Raw genomic sequence first — 20,279 nt, forward strand, 5'->3', positions numbered from 1 at the left:
AGAAATGTCAACAAAAGATAAGAGGGTTTATTTCATTGATAAAATAAATATGATTGTCTCATTAACAAAAGGTTTGAAATAATGACATTTTTAAGGAAAACAGTTTGAATTTTCACGCTTAAGTGAATCTTATGAAAATGCACACAGTAAAACATTTGTCATATTAACAGAAAACATTTAAAGCTACAATTAGTTGTATTCAGTTTAGTAATTTTTTAAGGTTATTGATTGGAATTTTTTGTTCTTAAAGGGTAAATTCACAAACGTCAAATTTGTTGGTAGTACTCTAACATAATCCTAAGTGGTGATTTCAACTGCAATATCTTAGAGGAAAATAACGTGTATGACCAATTTCTGACGCTTAATCTATTTTCTGTAAACACATCTGAGCCTACACATTTCCCTAATAATGGTAATCCTTCATTGTTGGATATTTTTTTAGTATGTGATCGAAATAAAGTTATTCACTACGATCAACTATCTGCTCCAGGTTTTTCAAAACACGACCTTATTTTCTTAGTTTATGATTTCCACGTTGAAAGACATAGGCGAAACCATACCATCGAATACAGGGATTTCCGTAATTTGAACTACGCCGCCTTGGAACAAAATCTTAACACTATTAGTTGGAACTCTTTGTTAGATATATCTTCGCCCTCTATGCAGGTAGAATTTTTTACTGAAAAAATTAATGAACTTTATTATAGTCATGTGCCCCTAAGCACTAAAACTTTCAGTCCAAATAGCAAACCGTGGATAACGAGGAGTATTCTCTCTCTCATTAAAAAAAGAGATTTATTCTTCAAACGCTGGAAATTATTTCGCATTGACATTTTTTATGTAAATTATTCCAAACTGCGAAACAAAATTGTTCGGGAGATACGCAAGGCCAAAGCTCAGACATATTCAACACGTTTCAATGCCGTAATGGGAAGCAAAGAGATTTGGAAGAATCTGAAAAACATAGGAATTGGTAAATTCGATAACAAATCTACAGATTTGATTGACATAAATGCCCTAAACTTATCTTTCGTCTCAAGCACGACAGGCACCTCGCATTTTCCAGACCGGGTTAATTCATCGGAGAATAATATATCAAATGCTAGGCCTAATACACCCCTTTTTGACTTCTCTCCCATTACCCCGGAGGATGTAGTTGAGGCCCTTCTATCGATAAAATCTAACGCTGTAGGACTCGATATGATGCACCCTAAGTTTTTAAAAATTGTTCTCCCTACCTTTCTACCATTCATCACACTCATTTTTAACTCCATTTTAAGAACACGTGAGTTTCCTTCTCTATGGAAAAAAGCAAAGGTTATTCCTATACCAAAAAATTCCAAAGGAGATGAGTTTAGACCTATATCTATATTGCCTTTTTTGTCGAAAGTTTTCGAGAGAATACTTCAAAAGCAAATAAACGAGTTTTTATCACGGTTTGACTTATTGACCTCAAGACAATCTGGCTTTCGAAAGAAAAATAGCTGCTTGACTGCCTTGTTAAGTGTTTCTGAGGATATTAGAAAAGCAGTTGATATGGACAATGTTACTTTCCTAATTCTTCTCGATTTCTTTAAGGCCTTCGACATGGTAAATCACAACATTCTTTGCCTTAAGCTCTCAAATTATTTAAATTTTTCCTCCTCTGCAGTCGATCTATTGTTTTCTTATTTAACAGAACGTGAACAGACGGTTGAACACAATCAACAAAAATCGATCTTCTTACCTGTTGCGAATGGTGTTCCACAAGGGTCAATACTAGGCCCCTTGTTCTTTTCAATGTATGTGAACGAGTTGCCTAGTATTGTAAAAAATTGTTCCATTCGCATGTATGCCGACGACACTCAGCTCTACCTAAGTTGTCCCTTAGGGATGATTGAACACTACGTTGAATTTATTAATGAAGATTTAAAAAGAATTGATCAACGGTCAATTGAAAATTGCTTGCTACTTAACCCGATAAAATCGAAATGCATCGTCATCGCTAGGAATAAGATAGATGTGTCATATTTTCCTCAAGTTGCTCTCAAAGAAAATGCCATCATGTATGTCGACAAAGCTGTAAACCTCGGTGTTTTGTTCAATATGACCCTGACTTGGGAGGACCATATCAATAGAACTGTGGGTAAGTGTTATAGTGTCCTTCGTATGCTTTGGCCATCTCAATATTTAATTCCAATAAAAATCAGAGTTCTTTTAATAAAAACGTTGTTTCTGCCTTTAATCACTTACGGTTGCGAAATTTTCTGCAAACTTGACTTCGAAAGCAAAAGAAAACTTAGTGTCGTCTTTAACTGTGCTGTTCGTTATGTTTATGGACTTAGACGTTTTGATCGAATATCCAATTACGTGATTCAATTTCTCGGAATGACATTAAATAAATTTTCTCAAATATCGAACTTTAACTTTTTTCTCTGATATTCTTCAAACCCGACAACCTGAATACCTTTATAATGAGATAAGATTCCTAAACTCAAATCGTTCCGCTCAAGTTTTGGTCCCGCGTTTTTGTTGTGCGACATCTGAACGCCAGTTTTTTGTAAACTCCTCACGAATGTGGAATTCGTTACCACGTGAAATAAGAAGTTTAAATTGCGCAAAGAAATTAAAAAATTAATTAAAACTGTACCTTAGCAATTAATTACAATTAAAACAATTAATAATACATTTTTTAAATTCATCTTTTTATAAAATTGTATAAGTACCTATTCTTACTCGTATTAATATTTTTGTTATTATTATTCTCTTTCTTTCTTTTTGTAATTTGATGTTTTAACATTTTAACTTATTTTTATTGTGATACAAAATGCCGTAGCTGCTGCACACTTTAAAGCTATATTATAAATAAGAATTTATGTTCTTACAATGTTAGCTAATCATGATTAATAATAAATTCTAAATTCTGATTTGGAATCACTGCTTTTTTGCGATGCTGATCGTTGCTCAGCTGATTACGATGCTATGCTGGTTGACAAAAAGTTGTACGTTTAAAACATCTTTTGCTTTATGATGGATGTTATACTAATAAAAACTTTCATTGTAACTTAAATCTGGAGCTACACATTTTATCTCCTATAGAACTTTTCTGTAAATACTGACTTAGATTTTCTGCCGGGAATTAATTCACCTTCATACATATTTAAACCTGGTTTCTATTTATAGTTTAATTTGTGCGCTGGTAAAATATTCCTTAAAATTCATCAAAATAATTTAATTTAAACAAAATTTAGAATTTGATTAAATACATTTTATTGTCTTTTTCCGCCATTTTTTCTCCAAATTGCGTCGGCATCAAGAACTTATCAACAAAATTCTTGATGATTTTTTGTTTATATTTGATCATCAATTTTATCAAACTTTGCAATAATGAAGAATTGACATTTTAAGTGATGCCAATTATTTGTGTTTATAAACGTGCTACAGCGATGATAGAAAATCATATCGGCAATGATGCGTTTGTGAATTTACACGAGGTTTCTTAAATCAATGGTTAATAAAGCTTTTCGTCAAGCAATCGACTTAATGGCTGAAACACAAACACGCTTTTTCTGGCAAAATTTCGGAATTTCAGGCATTTTTTCCTACAAATTTTCTGGCGTTTTTTCCGTTTACAGAAATAAAAAAAGGCAAACAAAAATGTTTGGAAAAAATTCATGTTTAAGAAAAAACGCCAAAAAACTGTATTTTGTATAAATTGTTGTAATAAATAAACGGTTTTACTACACATTCTTTGTCTCTATCATCTATTGTAAGAATTATTGTATAGTTGCTTTCGCGAATTCATCATTGACACTTGACGTTGTGAAAAAAAACATGCAACGTTGTGTTGTTGCCGTGTAGACATATGAAAATACGGTCGGAGTGCAACTTAAAGTTGCAAGCTCAAGCAGTTGCAGATTCAAACGAAAATTACAAATGTCCATGCTGCCGGGAAATCGTAGGAGACTCTTTGCAAGTTTACATTTAGTAAACATATTTTTTTCTTTTCTATTTGTTTAAATAAATTGTTACAAATAAAAAAAATTATTGAAAACTTTACTAATTTTTTGCGTGGCAGCCACTCCGTAACCGCGCCGCCTCAGCAACGCCATGGCCACGCGCGCAACTAGCCGCGCCCGCGACCCCCCCCCCCCGGCGGGTGCATATCAGAGGCTGTTTTTTCCTGTTGTGATAAAATGTCTACAATATTGACCAAGTAGCGACTTTTAAAATGCAAAACATTTTCTGGCTTTTTTCCAAATTGATATTGGGAATATATCAATTGGTTTACTGGACTAATTTCCATTTTGGTTTCTGGTTTTCTTTCCATTTCTGTCTGGCGCAATTTCCAATGTTTCTGGCTTATTTTCCACAAACAATTCTGCTTCTTTTTCTAATTTGAAGCAGAAAACATTTTCTGGCGTTTTTTCAAAAAAAAAAATTCTGGCGTAATTTCCGGGAGCCTATTTGGCAAGTTTTGTATACGTACAAAATTTCGAACTCGAGATTTTAATCAAGCATGACGATGGTAGAGAAGTCGAAAAAAGTGTGCACCTCGATTCCGTCCGTCTGTTCGCCTATCTTTCCTCGTGCATACAACCCAAACCATTCGGTATATTAAGCTTTTTCTGACATTTTTTTAAGACTAAAAATAACATACAAATTTTTTGGTAAAAAAAGGAAAATTAAAATTTTCTCAAAAACTTTTAAAATTATTTTTCTTAGAAATCGATATCTGGTGAACCAAGTAGGATATTGACTTAAAAATGATTTAATTCTGGGCTAAATATTGTAGCTAGATAAATTAAGTTTGTGTTCTTTTATAAGAAATAAGAACTTTTAAAAAATCCTATGCTTAAATAATTAGTAAAAATTGTTTCTCAACTAAAAACTCTTTAACAAAAACAGATTTTTAAATCAAACTTATTTTCTAAAATGCACAATATTGTTGGTAATTTAAAAAAAAAATCAATTGACAAAACCTACAAAAACAACTAAAAACTAAAAAGGAATGGTTTTCGACTCAAGTATTACGAGAACAAAGGAAGATATTGACTTCAATTTTTTTGTCTCACACAAAGTTTAGTCTTAATATTTTGTTGTTTAGACAAACCGACATAAAGGTACGGAAGGGATGTTAAACACGTGGGTCGCATCCCAGACTCTTTTTTTAATTGAATTTAAAACAAAATTTTGCTAACATGGGGTTCGTTATAAAACCATGACTATAAAATAGATACTTGCACGGGATAATGAATGACCCAATCCAGTTTCTTGTTGAAAAACATGCTAAGATAACAACTTTAAACTAATAAAATTTGATTCTAAAAGATACATTTTTTTGCACTTTAAGCCATTTTTGTTTTTCGTGTTCATAGTTGGAGCATTAAATATTAATCACCATCTAAGCCCCTGGATGAACCAGTAGCACGAAACTATCTTCGGTTGCATTTTTACAATTTTTATAGATACATGCAGGTAATACTTAGCTATGGTATAATATGAATTTTTATATTATTTATGTATAAAGCAAAAGTATTTTATATACACTTTTGAATTTATGGAAGAAATCGGATAAAAAACTCAAGACTTTGTACCTAGCTAGGTGAGCAAGTATACAAGTACCTAGCATTAATGTTTTGGGAAAGCTAAGAGAAAAGCATGAAAAAAGAAATACCAACATATAATCTCCATTAACTTTTAAACTTGTATTTATTTATTACAAACCTGATATACATATTTATTTATACAAATATACGTAGTATATAGTCACTAAAGGTCTTAATGAACTTATTTAAGTTAATTTCGTACGTTGACGTAGAGGTGGCGAAGTTGTTGGTGAAAAGAGTATTTTGTATGTTAATTATGAGGTCAACTGTGCTGATTGAATTAATTTCTATCCGCTTTACATAGTTTAATTAACAGAAGAGAAGTCATTCTTAAGTATAAAGGTATAGATACTCCTTTGCAAAGCTCGCGGAAAACGGGCAGAAAGGTTTTGATGGCCTTACTACGAGTCCGACTGCAACATCACGTAATCACGTTAGATTTTTGAAAGGTATTAGACTCTTCAGAAGACCTATGTAGATTCACAAAGTGTTCTATTTTTGTTTCAATACAATTTTTAATTATTTTTCAGAAATATGTTTGTATAAGTAAATACATGTACATACTTACATAGCTTTAGACAAATCATCTATTAAAAAGGTATTTGTATTTAAACCGAATCCAAAACCTAAAAAAGAGTCGAGTCTGGGGTGCGATCCACACTGATAACTTCCCATCCCGTCTGTCGGTTTGGCTTGCTTAAAAGTTTGAAGGTTTTTGTGTTTGGTTAAAAAAGTTGTCAGTTGAATTGTTCTTGAAATTTTTTAAATTAATAACAATATTTTTCATATAAGGAAATAGGTTAGTTTTAAAATCTAGTTGTGTTAAATAGATTTTTAGTCGAAAACCAATTTTTACCAATTTTAGTAGCATTTCTTAAATTTTTACAAATTGTATGAATAAAATTAATTTGAGAGATACAAGAACCGAACATCATAGATATTTTTAATGAAAAAACGGATTGTTGGATTTTTACAAAAAAAACTACTGAATATCGAAAATAATATTCTCTGTGAAATAAAAAAAGTTTGAAGACACTATTTTTATTTTTTGAAAAGCTTTTGATTTGAAAGTAAATTTTTAACAAGTTTTTTTTAAAGGTTTTTGTCAATTCGATTTTTCTGAAAATTTTTCCGATTGTTGAAAATAATATTTCTTATAAGTAAAATTAGTAGGAAGCCATAACTTCAAATTGTTTGAAAAGATATTTGTGTCGAAAATGAATTTTTACCATTTTTTGTAATTGTTTTTTAAGTTTCTATTTTTTGGAAAAAAACTATCAATTCGATTTTTCTCAAAAACTTCCCGAATGTTGAAAATAATATTTCCTATTAGACAAAATAAGTTTAAATAAATAATTTTAAGTTTTTGAAAAGATATTGAGTTAAAAATCAATTTTTACGAACTTTTAGAAATGCTTTTTTTGGTTTTTATTTTTTGTTAAAAAACTTTCAATTTGATTTTTCATAAAAGTTATCGAATATTCAAAACAATATTTCTCATAAGATAAAATTAGATCCAAGCCAAAATCTCAAAGTTTTGAAAGGATATTTAAGTCGAAAATCAATTCTTAGCTACTTTTGTACAGTATTTTTTTTTGTTTTTAATTTTTTGTAAGAAAACCGTCAATTCGATTCTTCTCAAAATGTTCCTCAATTTTGACAATACAATTTTTTTTAAAATAAAATTAGTTCAAAGCCAATGTTTCAAATTTTTGAAAAGATATTTGAGATGAAATTCAATTTTTACCAACTTTTAGTAATGTTTTTTTAGGTTTTTATTTTTTTTTTAAACTGTCCATTCGATTTTTCTCAAAATTTTCCAGATGTTAAAAACGTTATTTTTTGTTGCACAAAATTGTTTTGGAAATTAAAATCATTTTTTGTGTTTGAGGTGATACATTTTGTTTCAGTTTTTTTGATTTTGATTTTTTTCAGCAAATATATTTACAATTTATTACACAAAATTTAATTCAAGTCTCTAGTTATTTTGATTCGTCAGATATTTAGGGTTAACCAAAATGTTCACCTTTTTTCAACTGCTATCGTAAAAAAACGACCCACTCAATTTTCTTGAGAGCCCTTTCTGCAATTTTCTGCATTATTATCTGTGAAACAAAATTTATTTGAAGTCAATATCTCTTCTGGTTCTTGAGCTATGGTCGACGAAAAAACGTCGCGAACGTACGGACTTGCTGACGTACAGACGCACGCACATACGTGTTTCTAAAAATTTTGTATTTCGACTCTAGGGACCTTGAACGTCGAGAAATGTTAAAATTTTAAATTTGACAAATCGGACCCATTACAATAACTTGCGAGGGGAATTCAATAAGACTTTCGCATACATTTTTTGAAAATAAAATGTAATAATACAAAATATTAGTATGTGTTGTGTTTATGAAATATTAACGTAAGCTATTTTCCTACAGGAATTCATAAGAAATTTAAAGTAGATAACACATTTAAATTAATACATTTTAGGTACAGTTACGGACAAAAAAAATAGCACAAATAAAACATACAAAAATCAATCAATCATTTTTTAAATTATTCCATAGATGTTTTAGTAGAAAATTAAGCTCTTGTCCATATAATTGTGTAAACCAATATGTTCCGATAAAAGAATTCCAATTTATAAAGATTATCGAGGAAAGAAAGTAGTTTTTTTTGTATTAAAGAATTAAAAATTTATTTTAAATAACAATACATTTTCCGCAGAAACTAATTGATAAGAAAAGCAATAATGAAAATTTAAAAAAAATATAAAAGAGTCTCGTTGTAGGTGATTTATTTATCTTATACTTCAAAAGTTTTTCCATAAAAACTATACAACCATCAAATGCTTATGCTCGACCAATGCCTACTTCCTTGCGAAGCATCAGAGAACGAACTCGATTAAGAGGTTTTGTCCAAAAATATACTAATAGATCAGTTCTCTTAATACACTCCAATATTAAAACGCCTTCGGGAATAAGTTCCCGAACATATAATTTCCAAACTTTCAGAAAACTCGGAATTCTTTCCTAGTTCATCAGCGGCACTAGCACTACCAACATACAACATTATGAACATAAGTATCACTTTCTCTCCTGCAAGTACTTCTAATAAGCATAATATGGCTTCATTAGAACCTTCACTTACAACAACATTTTAGTCAACGTTTAACACTATTCAAGTAACTCGGGGAAGGATTTTCCATTTTTCTTTTTACAGAACTTACTGCAAAGCGATATGGGGCAGACTTGCTGTTGCCAAATACATCGAGCTTCCACCAGCTACTTTGTTTGGAACTGGTTCTTTCAGTTTGTCAAGCTTTGAATATTTTGTTCTTGACTCGCCGGAGTCATCACTGGATTACATTCATCCATATTAAAACCCTCTGAAATTGTCTTGTATAACTTTCTTGACTTAGTTTAATTGAGCCATCATTTTCAACTTGAATTTTCGAGCCGAGAAAGTTCTCCAAATATTCGATTTCAATTTTGAATTCAGTTTTGAGTAAAATAAATAGTTTCAATATAAATTGCTAAACTTTTCCACCATTATCGTGATTAAATAAGCATGGTTCAGCATTACTGGTAGTCGGCATACTCGTCGAGTTTCATCTTGCAATCCTTCAGGCTCTAGGTATACTTCCTTTTCCTCCTCCAGGGTACCGTATAAAAAATGCTGTTCTTACACTAAATTGTTGAATTTTAATTCCTCTGGTTGCAGAAACAGGTAATAGCATGATACCGGAAGTATCTTTACAGACTAAGGGACTAAATGGTTCATCGTAACCAATACATTTTTTTTGATCATATCCATATTTGTCTGTATTCTTTGCACCAAAAACATATCAATTTTCGACTACTTTTAGATTTTCTGGTAATGAGTCTATAGCGTTTACCCGTACCAATGAATGTCTTGCCGATGATGGCAATCATTCCTCTAGCTTTTGTGCAAATGAAATGGCTCTGAGTGCTTATGTAATGGCTCTTCGTGCATCACTTGCGGATTTTCAGTGCTTCAGAAACAAAGATTTTCATAGGGGAAAATAAGCCTTATTGCTCATGATGATTATCTACCCAAAATCGTCCTTTTCGTTGTTGAGATTGAAGAGGGCTTAACAGTAATTCACACGCGACTAAAGGGCAGGAATTATCAACCATTGAACTTTTTGCCTTTGTATGGGAAAATGTGTAAGTCTTTTACTAAAATTTGCTGTAAAGACCGTCTTAGGATGCCCTATTGACATTTATTTGTTCTCAGAGACATCCGCAGCCAAGCCATTATATTCTTGGCCTTGTGGTCTAAAAGTTTGACACGAATAGGAAATCGACTTCAAAATTCACGATACGCTCAAGTTACTGTTCATTTTATTGTGTTTCCATTAATGTACTAAAGGTATCTTTTTCACAAATTTCAGTAATGATTAACGTGCGAGGTAATTTGCAAAAATTATGGCATCTTCGATAGGCTGATTAATTTTACGCCATCTAGTACAATTACGGAATGCAGAATTTGAGAATTAGAACAATTTAAAATAAATCTTTACCGAACATCATCTGGTACTCATTTTTTTTGTATCGTTTTATAAATTTATGTTTCATTTTTAAATCGTCCAAATTTATAGCAGATTGACCTATTGGTTTGTCTGTAACTGTATACCTAGTATACTCAATTCACTAGCATTATAAAACCTCATCAAAAATACCATATATCGCATGTGGTGCACATAAAGACCATTATGAATGTATGAATGTATATACACTGGACAAATACATAATATTGTATTAAATATGTATGAACATATAATTTATCTCTATAAAATACATAAATGAAGAATAATTGTCTATTTATAAATTTGAATCTTGGACTATTTCAAAATGACGTAATGGCTTCTTAGAAATACGCATATTTCATGTTTTTTTTCTTCCATTTGTGTCAGAGCTTCTTTTGGAATGAGGAATTATATTTACCAATAAAGGAAAGGTTGATATAGAAATGTATGTAGATACTATAGATACAAGCTATATCTAACCTTTCCGTTTCGATCTACTATACACTTTGGAGTAGATACCTACAAATGTATTTATATACATATAATTGTATATTATAAAGGTATGGCTATCTATATTATTATTATTAGAATTTAAATTTTTTTGAAACTTCTTATAAGAAAGAAATATAGCAAAAAAAGAAAAGATACCTTACCCCAGTTGATTCGCATCCAAGGCGAACTTCGTGTTGTCATAGCGATAGCACTATGCTAATGCAGACAGTCACGATTTTCTTTAGGTACAGGGGAAGACACTGTTTTGCTTCTTTAAAAGGGTACACAACACATAACCATTCCCTATTTACCTTTAGTTTCAAAATCTTCTAAATATTTGTCAGGATTACAAAAAAATCTTACACTTTTGGTCGATTCGATGGTATAGGAAGGTAAGGTATGAATTGGATAGTTGTTGTAGTACCCAATTGGCTGTAGTATTAACGCAAACAAATTACATATAAGGCAGGTATAGGATGAATAATAAAATTAGAATTTTTGATTTAACAAGGACCATAAATAAAGAAACTGGCAGATATAGCCAAACCCAATTTAAATTTAAACAAAAGTCTTAAATACTCATAGCGTTTACAGGAAATGCCTATTTGGCTAGCATGGAATAATATGACTTGGACAACAAACATTGTCTAATAAAGGTTTGGGAAACGAATAAAATAAGTCTCCTTCCGTAATAATTATAAATTTTCTAATAAAATGTTTTTAGTGCTTTCTTCGTGAAGCTTAAAATTTAGGTAATACTTTGACTTAAGAAATGTACATTGAAAAAAAAATTAAAAATTAAATTCAAAATCAATAATAACCTAATAGTAAATACAAAATACATATAAAATATTAACATTATATTAACGTTTGATAAAAATAATTTTTCTTTTTAAGAAAAAAGTTCTTCTTTTATTGTTAAACTTTGTTGGTCACGCATTATGCTAGACAATTCATTCAACACGTTTATTTTGAAACCAACTTTTTGTAATCCAGTCATGTTTCTCATTTCTGGTAATAGGGACAGAAGAAAACATCTATCTGCATCATCACATTCACTATTTTGCTGACTTCTTCTTTTTAACGGAGGCTCTTGGTCATTAGTACATTCATGGTCATTGTCACCATCAGGTTCTGAATTAATTTGAAAACAACTTTGGGCAGTTGTTAATTGTTCTGATGCTGGGGTAACTTCAATGGCTGATGGTACATCAGACTCAGCTATTATGAATTCTTGGACGGCTTCATGATCTTCGCTTTCACAAATTGATTCATTTTGAGTAATTTCATCGTTTTCGAATTCAAAAATTTCTGTTTTTTGTATTGATGTTGGGGGAATGGAATTTTCATCGGATTTTCTTGAAGAAATGCTGGAAAAAAAAGAAAAATTCAATGTAATTACTAAAATCTATAATTTAATTAAAATGTGCTTTTTTGTATGTATTTTATGTAACTATAAAGACCTCTGAAGAGCCAAGTGACTTTTTTATTTCATTTTAAACAAATGTTTATCCCAGAAACTTTGTTTAAATCTGATATTTCTAATATTTTGATTACTTTTTTATGATGTTGGATCCAAGTTTAAGACCTCGAGCATTGTCCAAAAAATTGCAAACATTTTGCGCTTATTGGTCCTTTTACCATGAAGGAATTTTTTTTAATACAATTATGTCCTTTGATGTAAAAGCATATTTTAGTTTTTGAGAAAACTGGAAAGAATTACATTTACTATTTTTTAGTGAAGCAGTCTTTTCTTTGGGCAGAAAGTTAATCCAGTAGATGCAATTTGTTTTCTAGGTGTTAATGATGTTGGTCTTATAAATAATCCAAGTTTTCGAACTCGAGATCTGAAGGCAACATGGCAAAACATGGACACAACGCCAAAAACGCTTGTTGTCCCAAGCTAACTGAGTTTTCATTTTGTTCCAAATCGCTTCTGTATGTATCCAATACTTTACAAAATACAAAAACACTGGACTAAAATATCTTTGAGTTGAGATGGCAGAATTTGCAACGGAAAATCCGAAAAAATGAGATTTCTAGGTTGCCTTTAATATGGACGGTACATTGGGACTTTGAAGTCGTATAATTCAGTTTCTTCGATGTTCGAAATGATAACAGACTATTTTAGATACCGTGGTGGCCCCACGAAATCTCAAAATTAAAAAATTTCAATATTTTTTTCAAAAATGTTTGGTAAATAAATTTTAAAGTCCATTATCAATAAATATGTCTTTTCCGACAGGAAAATAGATAATGTAAACGTAACTAATCATCACCAAGGAAGAGGAGAGGTGGTTTTAAAGGAGATGTCAGTACATATGGGTTTTGAATTCCTGAATATTGTAATCAATGATTTAGAAAAAACAGAGTGTGGTAAGGCATTCCACATTCGCGTAGTACAGCTAAAGAACTAATCTCTGTATTTGACGGCCCAAGTTGGACTCGAGGGTATACTGATGAGCATTTTAAGAAGCGCGAGTATTACGGTTGAACTGTTTAAGGGGAGGAATGCAACTGGCTATTTCACTAGAGCATAAACCGTTAAAATAACGGTAAAAAAGGGTGAGACAAGAAACATTTCGACGATGTTCAAGCGAAGTAAATGAACTTATGATGATTATATCATCTATCAATTTAAATGCTCTACGTTCAATACTATCCAAGAGGCTTAAGTAAGTTGCAAGAGCACCAGCCCAGAGATGGGAGTTATACTCAAGCTTTGCACGTAAATAAGTCTTGTAGATAACAGCCAGATCAGAAGGGGTGAAATATTTCTTGAATCGCTTAAGGAAACCCAAACATCTTGCGGCATTTTTGGCGGCATCGCGTATGTGATCGTTCCAGAAGAGGTGGTTGGTGACACCCATACCGAGAATATCGAGGTGTTCAGTCTCATTAATGCAAGCGCCATCCATGGATAATGGCAATGGGGGTATATGGTTTATTTCGCTTTAACAATAAAAGACAGCATTGGGTTTACGAAGCATTAAATTCCATGCGGTTTTGTAACCCCCTTTGAACAAAGCTGTTTAGGTCTTAATTAAATGAGCTTACCATATTTTGTCGTTGCAGTTCCACATCCAAAGAAGAGGGATGTGATTCTGAAAACGAATATGAAAAGCTTAGAGTACTATCGTCAGCGAAAAAATATTGGATTAGATGTTGCAGACAGGTGATCATTAATAAAAATGAGAAAGAGTGTTGGAGATAGAACAGAGTCTTGGGGCACACCAGCATTTATTTTATGGTTTTCAAACTTGCATCCATCCAATACTACTTGTATTGAATGATCCGAAAGGTAATGTCTAATCCAATAAAGCAGGGATTCATGTCTTGGACATATTACTTAATATTGTGAAAACTTTAAATATGTACGTAATGCACAACCTTTATTTATTGATAAGTCAATCCCAAGGATTTCATTATCCATTTCTATAAATTGAAAGCTGGATGCTGTCAACATCATTCAGCAGTTAGTTAATATAAAACGCAAAATGTGAGGACAAAACAATTAATTTTCTTCCTATAACTTCTTAGACTGCTGGAAATAGGAAAAAGTCAAGAAGGTCTCTTGCGCATCTGCCAAAAAACACTTTTAGAAACCAAATCAGGTATGTTTAGTACAGTGACGTAGCTATTCCTTTGGGGCCTTGCATTCATTTTTGTTAGGAGACACTTTTTTACTCAATTCAGATTTTTCTTATTATATTAACAATATTTGTTCTGTTCAATAAGTAGGTTAAAAAATGTGTATATTATATAAGCAGGTGTAATGAAATATACAAAATTTAAATATAAATGCTTTCTTTTAATTCAGTTTCTTATTTTTTTTCTATCAAAGAAAAATGTGCCTTGTAAATAAAATAATAACTAGTAGATATTTGAATTTGAATGATACGAATATTTATGGGTTTTGTGAACGAGCCCGTAATACTCAAAACAGTTTCTTGTAAGCCTAGAGTATAATTCTTACATTCAACGTTTTACTACTAATATCTACTAAATACTACTTAAAAATAAATGCACTCATTTAGGAACACTTTTGAGGCCAAACTTCAACTTCCGAATATTATGTGTTCTTTAAATAAATGCGGCCATCTTTTTTTCTTATATACTGAAATCTAGCCAACTGCACTATAAAATCATAATAGTAACATAGGACACCTTTATTTTTTCATTAAAGAAAGCAAAAAGCACAAAATAACAAGACCGATCGTGCACATAATTAGAAACGAACCTTATTTTAAGACTTTCAAGATTAAAAAGTTATTGTTGGGCATTGTAAGTTACATTTTTTGTATCTAGTCTTTTAGACAATTGAATTTTAATTGTTTAGTAAGGTCATCAAAATGGGGAAAAACAAATTATGTGACGTAAAGACTCGACGTTAAATTTTGAGCAATCATAAAGAAGGAAAATCTTATAGGAAGATTTCTAACATTTTAAAATGTTGAAAGAAGAAGGGATTTAATGCTATTCAATATTTCAAGAAAAATAACTCAATAGAAAAAATACCACGAAAGCTGATACCAAAGTCAACCTCTCATAGAGAAGATGCACTAATTGTTCGGGAAAGCAAAAAAATTAGAAGGGCAGTGTTTGGTGGACCGTCTGTAGACACTGTCAAAAAACGTTGCGCGAAGCTGGACTCTTTGTGCGCATAGCAAGGAAGAAGTCATTACTGACTGAAGGTCACAGAAAGGCCTGATTGGCTTTTGCTAAAAAATATAAGCACAGTGAAAACATGTGCTTTTTTCGGTTAAAACAAAAATTGATAGGATTAATTCTGATAAAAAAGCGTGTGTTCGCCGTCTGAAATCCCAAGAATATAATCCAAAATACACTCGCCCCATTGTCAAGCATGGTGGTGGCAGTATTATGATCTGGGGAGCAATGTCTTGGTGTTGCGTTGGCCCGATCAATCGAAATATTGTATGGATCAAAATACTGTATTTAAAATAATGTATCTCAAAGTGTTGTATTTCAAAATACTGTATGTACAAAATACTACACGATCACAATGCTGTATTTCAAAATTCTGTATTTTAAATTGCTGACAATACAACATTTTGAAAACTGAATTTTTTTTAAAGAAAACATCCTAGTAATTTTTCATTAGCAAAATGTTCTAATATACTCCCTTGAACAATAACATTATGTCCCTATGATAATTTATAAGTCTCTGAAATTATAAAAACAAAAATAATATACACTACATCGAAAAATTGCACGTACAGCAATTCAAAATAAATGGGCTTCCTTTACACTATGAACTTCTTACCACAAACCTGAGCTTATTGACTTTATTTGATAAAATTATAATGTATAATAGGAAATGTAACAAAATGATTGAGCTTTGCCTCATGGTTTTTTTTACCGTTTGTAGAATTTTGCAAGGATTGTCAAAAAATCTCTTCTCTAACAAAATGGAAATAACGGTTCTTTTTTAAATGTAAATTTTGTATCGTAATGATATTGAGAGATCTAGGCTAAGTATGGCGTGGTGTATTGATCTTTTCAATTGTTTTTTTTTTTTAATTTTGCCAAGTTTATTTTGAAAATGGAGGCTTCTCATAAAAAAGTACCTCTTGAAGTAAGAAAACTGATTTTTAAACTAAGAAACGAAGGAAAAAGTTATGCTGAGATATCGCCAACTATTGGTAGACAACGGTCTACAGTTTAATATGTATTAAAATATTATTTGAAAAATAAAACCTTTGAATTGGCCCTCGAAAGAGGTCGAAAAAAATACTAGACGCTCAAATATAACGAAAAATTGAAAGAATGGGAAAGGCTGACCCGTTAAGTGCTCCTGAAATAGCTGCTAACATTCAAGCAAATGATGGAATATCGCTTAACCCTCAAATTGTTTGGAACTTTCTGCATTCAAAGGGATATAATGGTCGCACGGTATGCGAATGCATACGTTTCGAATCTAGATGATTTTTGGAAGAATGTGTTATTCCTTGACGAGCGCAATTTTAATGACGGTCTCAGATTTTTCTGGAGGAAACCAAACACAGCATTAGATGTGAAGAATTTGCAATCAACGGTGAAACATTGAAGCGGAAATGTTATGGTCTGGAAAGCTATGTGGTCCAATGGTGTGGGAAATTTATTTTTTATAGAAACCACAATGGATAAAAACATCAAATTCTAAAATAAAATTTTGAAAGCCAGCGGTTTAAAAATTGGCCTTAAAGATGACTTTTTACTTGTGCACGACAACGACCCTAAACATTCATCAAGGATAGTAAAGGAGTGGCTTCTCTATAATGTTAAATCGCAATTGCTTCATTCTCCTCAATCCCCAGACTTTAATCCCATTGAGCATCTTTGGGATTATTCAGGAAAAAAAGGCCCGAGACTCAAAAATAAGTAATAAAAACCAGCTTAACGCCGTTATATTGGAAGAATAGAACAAAATTTCGCGGAAGTTACTTCAAAACTAGTTCTCTCTATGAAGAATCGCCTTCAGGATGTTATAAAAGCGAAAGGTTATTACAGTCGCTACTAAAACTAACATACAGTTGTGTTCATAAAAGTAGCAGTGCTGGTCACATTTTATTAGATTGTCAATTATTTAAATAACGGAAATTCTAACAAAAAAATAACATTTTACTTGCATCTAATGGTCTTTCGTTTTCATATTAGGGACTTTTAGCTTGAAGTTATACTCTACATTTTCCGGTGAACACCCATTATTTCAAACTCTCTGGACATAGAGTGTTCATAAAAATAGCAGTGGTTTTGATTTTATAATTAAAAAGTGTAAACAATTTTAAATATTTTACTACGTAAAGTTTTAAGTATTTGTAACATACTAGCATATACAAAATTAAGTATTAGCTCTAAAATAAATAAGGGGACGGTCAAGACAATGCACCGAAAAATTCGAAACCTTATTCGAAAACTGCGTTTGGAGGGAACACTCTACCAAAACATTCAAGACATCGTAGGCTGCTCAGAAAAAATTGTCAGTAACGCCTTAAAATGGCAAAATAAACCCAAAACGCCAGGCCCAAAAAGGATGACTACTAAAAGAATTGAATAAAAAATTGTTCAGTTAGCAAAACAGAACCCTTCTATAGGCTCTAGGAAAATAAGAAATGGACTTCAACTGTCTGTTAGCGCTGTCACAATATGAAGACGTCTTTGAAAAGCTATGTTACATGCCCGAAGTCTACGCAAGGTACCATTCTTGACAAAAAGCCATGTGGCAAAGAGAATGAAGCGCATAGAGAAAAGGAGGAATGTTCTGTGGAGCGATGAAAGCAAAGTCGTTCTTTTTGGGTCCAAGGGTCGTCCAGAATATGTGAGAAGAGCGAAAAATGCAGCACACTATAAAAAGAGCGAAGCAAGGTGGAGAAAAAATTATGATATGGGCTTGCTTTTCATATTACGGGGTCGGGCCTATTAATCCCATGGGGGGTATAAGGGATGCAACCGAGTATGTGAAAATTCTCGAGGAAGAGGAAACGCCGTTGGTTTAGGTATACCAACAAGATTATGACCCAAAGCATACGTGGAAAAAGTCAAAATCAGGTTTGCGCAGAAGAAGTTATCCGTTATGGAGTATGGCCCGCTTTAAATCCCCCGACCGAAAACACATTGCAAATTTTTGGGGCTCTGTTAAGAACGCAGTTCATAAAGCAAAACCCAAGAATTCGAAAAAATTGTGGGAAGCAGTGCGTTATTCGTGGAACGCATGACCAGTCGAGAGGTATCAGGTTTTAGTAGATACGAAGCATCATAAAAAACAATGGTTACGCAACAAAGTACTAATTGTCAGCTAACATTATTTGCATACTTTCATATAACTTATTACATTTTTCTTACTTCTTGCGTAATAGATCTAGTACTTGGCATGCACCGCTATTTTTATAAACAGCCATATATTTAAAAAAAAAAAGGTTTATACTGTGACAAAGCTAACGGTAACAAATCGATAGTACTTATTTTCTGTTATTATGGATAAAATATTTTAGTTTGTTATTAGAAGTTTAATGAAATATATTATAACGTTGATATTGAAGGCATTTTTGTTTTACGTGCAATTTTTTGACCTTTGATTTCCTACTTTGCCTAATTTGTTGCATTTTTTTTCTTTATGAAGTTTGTACTAATTTGTTTTGTTTTTAATCCTTATATAATAAACAATACCAAAATTGAAAAAAGAATGGTTGAAAATCTGTTTTTCTTTAAATACCTTAGCTATTATTTTTAAGAATCACCTGTACGAATACTTTTTTGATATAGTGTACATAAATGGTATCTTTTTTTTATTTTCTCTCTCATTTTCTTATTCTCAGTTATTTATACTTCTCTCGCATTTGTACATGAATTGTTTCTGTCATAATCAACCATGTATAAACAATTGCACCAAACTCAAAACTTTCAGTATTATACAGTATTATGAGATACAATATTTTGACAATACATCATTTTGAGACACAGTATTTTAAATGTACAATATTTTGAAATACAGAATATCAACCATACAGTATTATGACCATACAATAGCGTACAGTATCATACTGAATTTTGACCATACAGTATTTTAAAATACAGCATTTCGACCCACTCCCGATGTTTATTAATTGCATTCTTTTACAAGACTGGGTCGCAAAAACTGGATATTTCGTCGTGATAACCAATGTTGACTGTATTTCGAAGGTATAAAATAGTTTATTATATAAAATGTACTTTTTTAATATTTCATTGGTTTTAAATAATAAAAGTAAATATAGAAATACCTATCATTTAGCTACATACTACTTAGTTATTATTTTTCTTAAAATCAAATAAAGTCTAACTCACCTTTTTTGTGCAGCTGAATCTTCTTCTAAGAAGTGAAGCAAATGTGAATACACATATTTTTTGCCATTCCAATTTTTACTGCCTCTTTTGTAATAATCTCGTATGTTTTTCCATTTTCGCTTAACCTCTTGTACTTTTTCGTTTCTCTCGCGTGCTCGCATTGAACTCCAATTTGGGAATAAGTTTTGTGCCACTTCAACCCATTGTTTAGCTCGAATTTTTTTTCCTGCAGATTGTTTGTATGCAGGATCCCATAAGCTGGGTTTTTGCTTAATTTCTTCAATCAAAGCTGATGATCGAAACATTTTCTTCATTTATATGAACGCAAAAACGCACCTACGAGTATGTTAAATAAAAACGCTGATACTGCTTTTTTTTGTGTAGAAAACAAAACTCTATTCGCTGTGGCGCTGTTTGCGATGTTGAATTCGAACCGAAAACGACCACGCCACTTTGAAGTTCGTTGTTAGACTGCGGAATATTCCTCTTGTGCGATATCTAGGTACATAAAAGGGTGACTTTTCAGCACGGAATATTTGCATCTACCTCTGAATCTGGTGCTGCCGCATGACGTGTTGTACGTTCTATCGGGTTTTTGGCTTACAGTTGGCTGATTTTTTTTATAAGTTGAAATGAGTTGATTATGTTCATGTTGAATGTCTTAAACAAACAACTTGCTATCAACAATATGCATTGATGAAGTTTGTTGTTAATATTACTCGCAATGTATTTTGTGTTTACATGAAGCAAAATAACTTATTAAAGAACAAAGCATTTAAAAACGCTGTTAAAACTTAAATTAAAATGTAAAATAAAATGTATGCTTAAGTCCC

At 31.7% G+C, this 20,279-nt stretch overlaps 1 protein-coding gene across 1 annotated transcript; it reads right to left on the bottom strand.

Moving 5' to 3' along the window:
- Window positions 1–11,465: 11,465 nt before the first annotated feature.
- LOC129943144 (uncharacterized) lies at window positions 11,466–20,048 on the bottom strand. Its single transcript, XM_056052397.1, has 2 exons — window positions 19,447–20,048; window positions 11,466–11,993 (listed from the first exon to the last, which is right to left on the bottom strand). Exons 1-2 carry the CDS (start codon window positions 19,758–19,760, stop codon window positions 11,516–11,518), a joined length of 792 nt encoding a protein of 263 aa, XP_055908372.1. The 5' UTR covers window positions 19,761–20,048; the 3' UTR covers window positions 11,466–11,515.
- Window positions 20,049–20,279: the final 231 nt, after the last annotated feature.

The sequence above is a fragment of the Eupeodes corollae genome, chromosome 1, assembly GCF_945859685.1.
Source record: "Eupeodes corollae chromosome 1, idEupCoro1.1, whole genome shotgun sequence".
In the NCBI taxonomy this organism is placed as follows: domain Eukaryota; kingdom Metazoa; phylum Arthropoda; class Insecta; order Diptera; family Syrphidae; genus Eupeodes; species Eupeodes corollae.